The sequence below is a fragment of the Panthera uncia genome, chromosome B4 (genome assembly GCF_023721935.1).
Source record: "Panthera uncia isolate 11264 chromosome B4, Puncia_PCG_1.0, whole genome shotgun sequence".
Lineage (NCBI taxonomy): Eukaryota > Metazoa > Chordata > Mammalia > Carnivora > Felidae > Panthera > Panthera uncia.
The window spans coordinates 76688148-76699954 of record NC_064809.1 but is presented as its reverse complement, the minus strand read 5'-3'; the positions used below and the strand labels follow the sequence as shown (position 1 = coordinate 76699954).

At 52.7% G+C, this 11807-nt stretch overlaps 1 protein-coding gene across 2 annotated transcripts; it reads left to right on the top strand.

Annotated features, from left to right (window-relative positions):
- The first annotated feature begins 1972 nt into the window (after positions 1–1972).
- KRT74 (keratin 74) lies at positions 1973–9581 on the top strand. Of its 2 annotated transcripts, XM_049625537.1 has the most exons (9): positions 1973–2443; positions 3052–3266; positions 3710–3770; positions 4262–4357; positions 4833–4997; positions 6188–6313; positions 7776–7996; positions 8452–8486; positions 9179–9581. In XM_049625537.1, the coding sequence occupies exons 1-9, from the start codon at positions 1973–1975 to the stop codon at positions 9367–9369; spliced, it is 1581 nt and encodes a 526-aa protein (XP_049481494.1). In that variant the 3' UTR covers positions 9370–9581. The 2 variants fall into 2 exon arrangements, with proteins under 2 accessions (XP_049481494.1, XP_049481495.1); XM_049625538.1 differs by lacking the exons at positions 6188–6313; positions 9179–9581 and having other exon boundaries at positions 8452–8647.
- The last annotated feature ends 2226 nt before the right edge of the window (positions 9582–11807 follow it).

Here is an 11807-nt window from a genome sequence, read left to right as displayed (position 1 = left end):
TTCGCTGGGAGGGGCACCTGTGCGTGGCAGTGATGATGACACCTGTCCGGAAAGTCCCCTCTGCCTCCTCCTTTTCCTTCTGCGTCACCACCCCCAGCCCGTGGCCGTCATCACCGCCATCACTATCACTGCCCAGCCCCCAGCACAGAAAGCCCTGCGTCTTTGCTGCTAGCTGACATCTTATCCCATTACTTGCTGGTTGGGAACGCGGCCTTGAGACCAGACGCATTCCAATTCCAGTGCCAGCTCTGACTTCCTAGCCCAGTGCCCTCAGGCAAATTCTTTATCATCTCTAAGCCTCCGGTTCTCACCTGTCAAGAAAAGTATGGAAGGTCAGGGTTAAAGTAGAAATGCTGGTGGTCCTAAGCACAATGCTGGGCACATGCGGTGTGAACGATTGATGCGAACTCTTTTTGTCTGCTCTGTCACTATTACTACGGTGGGTGGGTTCTATCGCTGCCACCATTGCTGCCACTACAAGTCATATGTCAGTCCCCTGGGAGCAGCTGCTGCGAACCAGCCCCCACCCCCAAGAGTGCTGGCGGGGGGGGGGGGGGGGGTACTAGCCCCGCCTTCTGGAGGTTCCTGAAATCTATGGTCAAAATTAGCGTGCTTCCCCCAGCATCACAGTGCTGTTCTGTCTGGAGCTCTGGCCCCAGATTAAGTTCTTTACGGAGATTCCTCTTATTGGTCTGCAGCTCCTTGGTGGCTGGGGCTGTGTGTTGGTCAAGGGACTCATTCACAAACCAGCACCTGCAATATGGCTTAGAAAGCCACAAGAAACCACTTACATTATGCCCCCCCCCCCCGCACCCCATGCCCTGGGGTGAGGCCCTGCTGGGGCGATGGGGGATGGGAGGGTGGGGGGCTGGGGAGACAGGGTCCCTGGAGAAGGCATCAGGATAGCTACCAGATGCCTGTTTTTGAAGGAATTTTGTAACATTTCACCCCACCAGGACTACCTGAACTAAGAAAGAGCTGCTCTCTCCCGCCCCTTAATTGAGTGGCTTCCTGAAATGATCAGGAAACTGACAGAACTGAAATGATCAGGAAACTGACAGAACAGTCCACCCCAAACTCAGGGACTCCTGCAGCTTGGTCCCTGGGTGTGGAGTGTTTCTCCAGGGATCACAGGGGTTGGGGAGACCCAGTATGGGGTGGACAACCTTATTCGGGAGCAAAAACGTGGTTGCGGGAACTGCCAGCTGCCTGAAAAGGTTTTTACTGTTGAAAAGGCAACATCAAGGTCACCACCAACCACCACCCCCCGCAGGCCTCACCCACAGAAAGCCCCAGACAATACCCCTGCTGAGGGCCATGCAGACTCTGTGTGGTTGCTTCCATTATCTTCCTATGGTTCGTTCTGTTGTTGAACAGCTGGGGTCCCGACAGTGACCCAAAGAATGACTCCTGGAACTTCTGTCTTGGATCTAGATCTTTGAAGACACCATGTTCTTTCCAAGTCTCCTCTTCTCTGGCATGAACACTTCGGCTCCTCACTACCACCAACCCAATAATGGGAGATGGGTTCTCTTGGGAGGAAACCTTGGGTTTTCAGATGGGTCTTCTCTGGATAAAGCCAGGCATTGCCTTTGCTCCTCACTGATAGATAAACAAAATGGAGGAAGCCCTGGAAAAATAAAGCTAGGAGATCTCTGAAGGGGATAAGTTTCCTGCTCCTTAATTAAGAGCACAGATAAATGCCAGATTAGACCACTCCAGTCTGCAAGGACAGCATATTCCGCTTGCTATCAGAAATGCTTTGTTCCCACGAAGGGTTGGAGATCTCTATTCTACAAATTGCCCATGGCCCCTGGCCCTTTAGCACTAGGAAAGGAGATAGTGGAGAGACGCCCTTTTCCGGTGTCCTGGGCTCGACAGGATAAAAGGAGGCAGCACTCTGGGTGCCCCGTCAGAGTGTTCTCTATCCGTTGGTATTCTCTCCAGCTCTGTCAACTCCATCCTTCCCACCATGAGTCGCCAGCTGAACATCAAGGCTGGTGGTGACAAGGGTGGCTTCAGTGGGCGCTCAGCCGTGGTGCTGAGGAAGGCTGTGGGCAGTATGGCTTCTTGCCGTGCCACTGGCAAAGGACCTGGGGCTGGCTTCGGCAGTCGGAGCCTCTATAGTCTTGGAGGGAATCGGTGTATTTCCTTCAATACAGCTGGCGGTGGTGTTTGGACTGGAGGTTACAGCTTTGGGCCTGGCTCTGGATATGGAGGGGGCCGGGCCACTGGCTTTGCTGGCAGCATGTTTGGCAGTGTGGCCTCGGGGCCCGTGTGCCCATCCATGTGCCCACCCGGGGGCATCCACCAGGTCACCGTCAACAAGAGCCTCCTGGCCCCCCTCAACGTGGAGCTGGACCCTGAGATCCAGAGAGTGCGCACCCAGGAGCGGGAGCAGATCAAAGCTCTGAACAACAAGTTCGCCTCCTTCATCGACAAGGTGGGTCTCACAGGAGGAGGATGAGACAGTCCAGTGAGATGGGAACAAATCCCTGTTGCCTGGGAGTAGACAGGGCACAGTGGATGGAAAGGTGGCAGCTGGGTGTCAGGAAGGGCTCCCTGATCATAACATCTTGTAAGCTAGGTAGCACAAAGAGATGAATGAATGTGCTGCTTTCTTGGGGGATTTTGCAAAGAAGGGTGGAGAATTGAGTGAAGCATAGCCCCACCTTGAGAAAGAAGTGCTGGGTTTCTGGAGGACAACTTGATGAATCTCCAGCTCTTTAAAGAAGACAAGGTAGGATCAGCACTATTGGGAGGGGAGGGCTCACAGTACAGAAGAAACCCTTGACTGAGTCATCAGGGGAGCATCTCCCAGGTGCTGAGTCAGGTGACGGAAGAAAGCTATGGAATTTCCTTCTTCCTCGAGATTTCAGGGATTGGTTTTGTCCAGAAGGCTATGGAATGAGCACTTGTAAAGGTCTAGTTTGCATGGAATCCCATGAGTGGAGAGTCAGCACTTAAGCCAAACGACTTTAGAAAAATTCATATAACCTGGGAGTCAATGGCCCATGTCCATGGACACAATAGCCTCCATTGTGGTCCCAGGTGCGGTTCCTGGAGCAGCAGAACCAGGTGCTGGAGACCAAGTGGGAGCTGCTACAGCAGCTGGACCTGAACAGCTGCAGGAAGAACCTGGAGCCCATCCTCGAGGGCTACATCAGCAACCTACGGAAGCAGCTGGAGACACTGTCCGGGGACAGGGTGCGGCTGGACTCAGAGCTGCGGAACGTGCGGGACGTGGTGGAGGACTACAAGAAGAGGTGAGCACGGACCACCAAGGTCATAGGTCATATTCCCAGAGGCTTCTTGGCAAACCCAATCTCTGTGCCACTATTTCGGTGGGGAGGGAGCAAGCACCAGGGCCAGGGGCTCACACCCCTCCCCTGGTTGTGGCACAACAGCTTGCTCTGTTGATAAGAACGTCCTATCTGGTTGATTGGAAGGAGTTCCATGCTCATTGATCCACCAACTGGTTCAGTGGCCAGTTTAGGGAGCCTAATGGACACTGGGATATTTTCCTGGGATCCAGAGAGTGGAATATAAATGAGGCAACTCAGGGACATAGTCCTGCCACTCCCAGCCTGTGCAATGCTAGGAGATCCAGCAGGGACTCTGCACCCAAGCATTTGCCCGGACAGTGGGAAGGGAAGGTTACTTGGCCAGTGGGACTGAGGTCTCTGCTATCCTCTCTCCTTTCTCCCAGGTATGAGGTGGAGATTAATCAGCGCACAACAGCTGAGAATGAGTTTGTGGTGCTCAAGAAGGTAAGAAAGAGAAGAGCCTATGGACCTTGGTCTCTTGCACCCCTATCTGAACCGCCTCCACTCAGGACTCCAGCCCAGGCCTCCTCGGGAGGGGCTTACGCCTAAATGGGGACAGAGTCATTGTTCTGGCCTCTAGAAAGTTGGAGAGACAGGACACACACCCAGGGGATGGGCAGAGAGACAGACAGCAGAGAATTCTGGCCTGGGAGTCAGGAATCTCTGGTCCAGCTTGACCTTCCTGTGTGACTTGGGGAAACTCATTCTACCTCTCTGGGCATTGTTTTTCTCCAATGTAACAAGCAACATTCCCCTTTCCCTATTTTCAGAGAGTAAGTGAGTATGAGAAAAAGCAATATTAAGTGATTTTATTCAACCATATGCTTCCATTTGCAGGCAAAAAAATAGGAAATCAGATGGCTCTGGGATCAGGGACAGGGAAAGCTGATGAGATGGGATGGTATTGACTGAATGTTCTGGGCACCTCTTGGCAGGATGTGGATGCAGCCTACACGGTCAAGGTGGAGCTTCAGGCCAAAGTAGACTCTCTGGATAAAGACATCAAGTTCCTCAAGTGTTTGTATGACGTGGTGAGGATACTCCTACCCTTTCCCCACCCTGCCTCTTGCCAGCTGGAGGCTTCACTTGGCTCTTCCCTGGGATGCCAATTAGAAGGATTTAGAATAAATAGAATGAAGCCTGTTTTTATAGAAAGGTGCAAAACTCTGCACTGCGAGACCACGGAAGTGTAAGATCTTGGTCCCCAGAAGCCATATACATAAGAGACAATCCCACCTGGACTATGATAGTGACCTTGTGTGCAGGCAGGAAAAAATGACCTTGTGAAGTTCTACTCAAGCACAGGTTCTTAACCCTGTGAGTTATGGGAAATGCCGTTGACTGCCTGCTGCCCATGTGGGGTATATCCTGCTGCTGTGAGCCTTCTCCCTCGGCTCCAACAGACAGATCTGGAGCAGGCACTTCTTCCCACCACGTCAGCCCAGAAGACTAATAAGCAGCAGAGGGAGGCTGGGTGACACTGACTCTCCTCATCTCTCAATTCAGGAGATGGCCCAGATCCAGACTCATGCCAGCGAGACCTCTGTTATCCTGTCCATGGACAACAACCGGGATCTGGACCTGGACAGCATCATCGCCAAGGTCCGAGCTCAGTATGAGGAGATCGCCCTGAAGAGCAAGGCAGAGTCTGAGGCCCTGTACCAGAGCAAGGTGGGCACCAGGGGGATCGCTGTCCTCCACCAGCCTCTCCTTTCCTGGGAAGGGACACCTCCACCAGTGAATTCAAGAGCCATCTTTGTAGATGTGCTGAAAGAAAGAATGGTTACAACCAATGCTTTAACCACATCCTACTCGAAAAGAATTCTTAGTAGAGACTATTATCCAAGGTAAAACATAAAATTGGTGTGGATGGGCATATTCAACGGAGAGGGACAGGCAATCCATTGATGGAAGAAAGAAGAGAGGTGTTCCTGCTGTAAAACAAATGTGTTTCCAGGGATTATGGCATGTCATTATGGGGCAGAAGAGTAACAAATATGGGGGAGAGTAACTAGGGAAGACCCAGGGTGGGGTGGGGAGGGAAGAGGAAGCCCCGAGCTCTTTCCTAATCAGTGTGGGGAGACTTCCAAGATGAGGAAGTGAAAGTCTAGGCACCTTCTGGGCAATGGCAATTATGTTTGGAGGAGACTCTACCTGGGTGCTCTTCAGGGCTTCACACCTGCCATGCTCTGGCCCCCCTTGTCATGTTTGTTAAATCCCACAAACAGCAAAGATCACAGGTTCCTCGTCCCCTATCCATGGATATGTCCTCTTCTCTGGAGGACTGGGCAAGGGGAGAGGGGAAGATATGAGCTATAAGCCCCGAGCCAACAATCCCGCCATCTTAAGGGTACACACAGCCGTCAGTTTCCTGGCTCTCCACTTGTCACTGAGAAAGGGCTATGGGAGAATTTATGTTCTGTGGGGACAGGGACTTCACCTATCCTGCTCACTGCTATGTCCTCCAGTACCTGGAGCAGAGCCTGGCCTATGCAGATGCTTCTGTAAAGAGGTGTTAAACAAGCTGAAAGCACTTCTTAGATTTTGAAAGTGCTTAATAAATGTGACTTACGTCTTTCTTTCATCCAGCTGAGGAAAGAACACAAGCAGAGCAATGAGAAATGATGGACCCAGCACACGGGCTCTGCTTAGAGAAGGGGGTGGACTTCTGGGCCAGAACCACCACAAAACCCCTGGAAGGGTGCCCAGGCCCCCGCTCTATCACTTCCTGCTCTGGAACCACCTCCCCTGGTTGGTCCCAGCCATGGGATTGTTTGCTCAGGACCTTTCCCCTACTTCAAGTCGGGGGACAGGGGATGCAGTCCTGTCTCATAACCAACTTTCTATCTCTGGGAAACCAGATCCAAGAGCTGCAGCTGGCAGCCGGCCGGCATGGTGATGACCTCAAACACACCAAGAGCGAGATGTCAGAGCTGAACCGGCTCATCCAGAGGATCCGGTGTGAGATTGCCAATGTGAAGAAGCAGGTGGGCAGCAACTTCACAAAGATTGTCAAGTTCTTGGTGAAGTTCAATTTCATCCCCTGCGATGGAGAAACTGGAGCCCACCCTTTTGCACAAAGCACATCTCCCAACCTGGGCGTGGGAACCCCTCAGCCATCCACTGTCCCTGTTTCCCACCTGCCTCTGTACCCCTGTGGTCAGAGCTGGCACTGTGCTCAGGATTGGGAAATGCCTTGAGCTTACCTCATCTGACTCCCAGTTCATAGGTAAGGAAGATGAGCTGGAGAGGGAAAGTGACTTGCCCAAGGTCTCCAGCTGGTCATCAACAGAGCCAACATTAGAAATCAGGTTTCCTCTTTCTTTTTTCCCTCTTTCTCAGACCTTTTCTATGTGAAACACACCTGCTGTACAACCCTTCAGATGTGCCCTCTGGCGGCAGCTCCCACACCTCCTCCTCCCAATGGACACTCAACACATGTGGGATGCGTGGGGAATGCATCCCGGGCCCCTCCATGGCCACGTTAAGCTCTTGCCCTCTGGGTGGGGCGTAGTCCTGGTGACGGAGGGAGGACAACAGCAGATGAAGCCCTCCTGGGTGGCCCTGCCCTGTACCATGTGGGATGTCCACTTCAGCTGGGGGATCCTGTCTCACCTGGAAGCAGCAAGACTTAAACACCATGTCAGTGGGGAGCTGATTTTAAGGTGGTGGGGAATCCTTCCTGTCCTGGTCCTCCCCAAAGAACCAGGTCAACTCTGCCAGTGACAGAGTCACCAAACTGAAAGATCAGAGCCTACTCTCCTCCCTGAGGCCTCTACTCCAGGCGATGTGGGGGAGCCGGGGAACAGTTTCCCTCCCCATCAGTACATGACATCACAGTGCTGCTAGGTGTTTGTCAGAATCTAGTTTCTGAGGTTGTAGTTGTGATTTCAGGCCTTTAATCTCCTGCTCTAAGGGAAGCCTCCTTCACCCAATTCAGGCTGCCAAGGGGGGAGCACTGAGCCAGACTCCCTGCAGAGTGCTGGATTGGTCCAGAAATGCTTGCTCTTGGTGCTAACAGGTAGCAAGGGTCCTGACTGGGAGCTGTCCTGCAGGCAGGAATCTGACTACAGTGGCACCTTGGCATGCTGTCTGCTCCTTAGAGGCGTTCTGGCTGGGGTCTCAGCATGATTCTCTTGGACCTGGTGTCCTTTGAATTTATAGCCACTGGTGGCCTCCAACCCCAGGGACTAGACAACTTTGCGAGCATCAAAGTTTTTTTCCTATACTCATGAAATGTAACTGCTTCAACAGCTTCTCACACCAATTCCTGTAAATATCCATCTGCGACAGAAAATAGAGGAGACCCAAGGTCTAGTGCTGGCTCTGCAGCTTTTAATTGCTGTCACCTCGGGCCTCATCTGTAAAGAATGGGGGTTGTGCTACCTAACCCAGAAGATCTAAAAACTATCTTGCATTCTGATGATCTCCCTGGTCTTTGGCTTTCAGTGTGCCAACCTGGAGACGGCCATCGCCGATGCCGAGCAGCGGGGCGACAGTGCCCTGAAGGATGCCCGGGCCAAGCTGGATGAGCTGGAGGCTGCCCTGTACCAGGCCAAGGAGGAGCTGGCCCGGATGCTGCGGGAGTACCAGGAGCTCATGAGCCTGAAGCTGGCCCTGGACATGGAGATCGCCACCTACCGCAAGCTGCTGGAGGGCGAGGAGTGCAGGTGGGGGGGTGGGCGGGGGGAAGCAGGGGAGAAGGGGCTGTGGGTGGCTCGCTGCTAGGCTGGGGACATTTGGGAAGTGGAAGATGAACAACATGAGCACAAGGTGGTGGTTTGACTGGGGAGCTCAGCTTCCCTTCCTTCCTGTGATGGAGGTCAAACATGAAGCAAATAGCATGAGGGGTGCTCTGAAAATACCAGGTGGGGTCACACAGAAACCCCAGATTGGGTTTCATCACTAGCTTTGCCACGCACAAGCTCTGCAGTCCTGGTAAATCATTGAGCGTCTCTGCATCTTTATGTTCTTACCTGTAAAATGAGATTATAATCCCCATCTCGAGGAGTGTTTTAAGGATGAATGAAAATAATCTACGTGTTAAAGCAGGTGCCCATCCAGGTTTAGCTGAATGTAGACACTTCCTTGAGGTTTTATCCTTCTCTAACTTTCTGTCTTACAGGATGTCTGGTGAGAATCCATCATCTGTGAGCATCTGTAAGTGTCCCTGAGAGATGGGTTGGGTGGGGACTCTGGCTGGATGGGAAAGCTGTGGACACCAGGATAGGGCGATGCTACCTCCTTTAGTGGTTCTGCCCCACCCCCAATCTGGGAATTTCTGCAACTGTCTTTTGAAGCTTCTCTGGCTTCAAAGGAAACCTATTTCCCTTTGTCCCATGGAAACAGTGACTGAAGTCATGCCTACCCCATTTCCTTCCTGTCTCTTCCCAGGGCGTTGTCATCCAGAGAGAGGGTTAACAATGCGCACAGGGGCAGGGACGCCTGGGTGTCTCAGTTGGTTAAGCGGCTGACTCAAGGTCATGATCTCATGGTTTGTGAGTTCGAGCCCTGCATCGGGCTCTGCACTGACAGTGTGGAGCCTGCTTGGGATTCTCTCTCTCTCTTTCTCTCTCTCTCTCAAAAATAAATAAAATAAACTTTAAATAACAAGTTAAAAAAAAAAGAATGTATACTGGGGGCCAAACAGTCCAAGAATCTCCAGGAGGACAGGGATCGCATCTGTGCTGTGTGGTCCTCGCCTCACGCGGAGCCTGGCACATCGCAGGGTGTCTGTGGGTCTTTGTGATGTTTCCAGGCTGCTGAAGGTTGCTGGGGGTTGAGGGGGGATGGCTTCTTTCCTGAGTGACCCTCACTGCCCTTCTTCTCTGTTCTCGGCCCTTCCTCCTCAGCTGTCATCAGCAGCGGTGGAAACAGTTACTACCACCCCAGCACCTCTGGCAGTGTTGACACGGGGCCCAGTGGCCTGGCGGGCAGCTCCAGCAGCACTTGGGCCGGACAGTCCAGGGCCAAAGGGGCACGAGTGGGAGACCTCAAGGATGCCCGGGGCAAGAGCGCCCCCTCCAGGAAAGCTACCCAATAAGCCCCCGGCACCTAGGAGAAGAGAGATCCTGGCCACCGCCCTACCTGGAGTTGTCTGCTGTCCCCCACCCTCCACCCCCGAGTCCCGGGACTGTCTGTAGTGCACTCGGCCACCCGTGCCGTGTCTCCCCTGACTGTCCTGTTTCCTCAGGTACCGCGTGGACTCTGACTTCTTGTTTCCCCTTACTGCCTTCAGGAGGCTTTGGGGCACAGGCTCCAATTACCTTCTTGGCCCTGGGAAGCTCTGGTTCTCCCCGGAAGAAGAGGGGAAGGGGGTGGCGGAGAAGGAGGGGAGGGGAGGGGGGAATAGTCTTGCTGTGTGCTGAGGCTGAGGCTCATTCCATGTGCACCCAGGAGGCAAGCGGTCAGCCAGCCCTTGCCTGTCCCCTCAGAAAGGTCTTTGCCGAATGACTCCATTATTTAGGAGAAAAGGTGTCCTCTCTCAGACCACCAGCTGTATCTGTCTCTACAAAGCCAAGTGACAGAGAACGTAGGGATCTCCTGCCACCTTGGGTCACCCACCACTCCTCCCTTACTGGTAATAGCTACAACCATATGCTAAGCACCTGCTATGTGCCAGGCTCCCCTCATGCCTGTCTTTCTTACCCAACCTGCTGGGTGGATGCAACCAGCATCCTCAGGACAGAGGAGAAGCCCCATCCTCTGAGAGGCTGTAGAATCTGTCCCTGTGACCCACGAAGTACCAGGGCCACGAGTCAAGCCCAGGTCTGGCTGACTCCAGGGTCTATATACTTTCCATGGCATATCACTGCCTCTTTCACAAAGGGAGTTTTTTTGAACCCATGGTTCTTTTGATGAGGGCAGCATGATTATGTTGCCTTTTTGTTGAGGACTGTGGGTGTGTGACTTATCTTGAGTGCTCTCTCTGGGGCTGTATCCTGCTGTGCTTGTGATTCTCAATTCTTATTGCTATGAGCTGTGCTTGGTGGGGGGAGCTTGATCTATCTCTGATGGTACTGCCCAGGCCAGAAGTCATGGCTCTTGATGTAAATATTCCTAAAAATGGTCACACCCAGTCCCTTCTTTGCTTGAGTTAAGAACTCTGGATTCCTGCTGTACATTCAATAAACTGCCCTTGAGTAATATCAGAGGTACATTCTTGTCAGTGTGTCAATCTCACCAAATTGCTCACCTCCTAATGATAATGGGCCCCGCCCCACCCACATGCACCAGCCTTTAGAAAGTCAGGAGGCAGATCAGAGCAAGCTGCTCTGGAGGTCATCGCAGGCTGATGGGACAGATGGACATAGATGCAAATCATGTCCTCGTACAAATCAGGGAATGGCAGTCCCAGGCAACAATGCTGAGAAGAGACCAGGATGTAGAAGCTAAGCAAAGAAGGCTTCCTGGAGGAGGAGGAAAGTTTAATCAAATAACTAGAAAGATAGGCACATAGATTCCTGGAAAGAGAACTTAAAGCACACCATCACGGTAGGTTTGGGGATAGCTTTTGTGTGCTTATTTTGGTGGGGAGTGGGAGGTCTTAGATTTTCCAAAGTGAGCAGTGGGGCTGGATGGGGTTCTGAGTTCCTCAGCTTTGGCCTGCAGAATTCAGCCCTCTGGTTGGCTTTCTGTCTATCTGGTATCATAAATGTGCCTGAGATGTTTGCCCCTCCAGCCCTCAGGGTAACAGGGGCAGGCCTTGCGAGGGCGGGACCTCTCGTCCCAAGCTGCCACCTCCATTGACCTCACTGTGCCTTTCATGTATTAAGGAGGTCCCCTTCTGTGTGTGCCAAGATGCAATAAACCTTGGGAAGCACAAGAGCCCAAGAGTCTGGTGGGCTTTCTGCCCAAATGCCTCTCTCTGATGTCACCGCTGTCATCACTGTGGGTACCAGAAATAGTGCCCTGGGAGTTATGGGGGCTCTGTTCTGGCTCAGCCACTAACCATCACCTGTTGCACTCAGACCAGCTGATAAAAACTGTGGACGATCCCCCCTGAAAAAAGGTACAGAAATGTGTCTGCATGTTCAGAGGTTTGCAAACCCACAAAGCCCATCCACGGACTCTGTGGGTCATGAACCCCTAAAGCCCTTCCCAGCACTGATGCTCTGCCTTTCTCCAAAGACCAAATTCCCAGTGACCCAGTAAGAGAGGCTGTGGGGAGGGGATGGGTGGATGGGATCTGTAACGTGAAACAGCCTTCAGAGGAACCCATGAGCCATTCATGGGGTTTACCTCCTCTAGGGCCACAGTGCAGGCATACCTCTGGCCATGGGGTGGTAAGGCCTGGGTGCTGTGCCCAGTCCTGGGTGCACAGTGAAGGAGTCTAGGTAGATGTGATTTTGAGGGACTGAGGCAACATGTCCTGTGCTGAGGTGTTGAGGAGAGCAGAGGGGAAGCTCCTTTGGTTGCAGTTTATCCACCTGAGAAATGGACAGATTCTTTGTTATCTGGGGCTGACTTAAGATCCTGAGA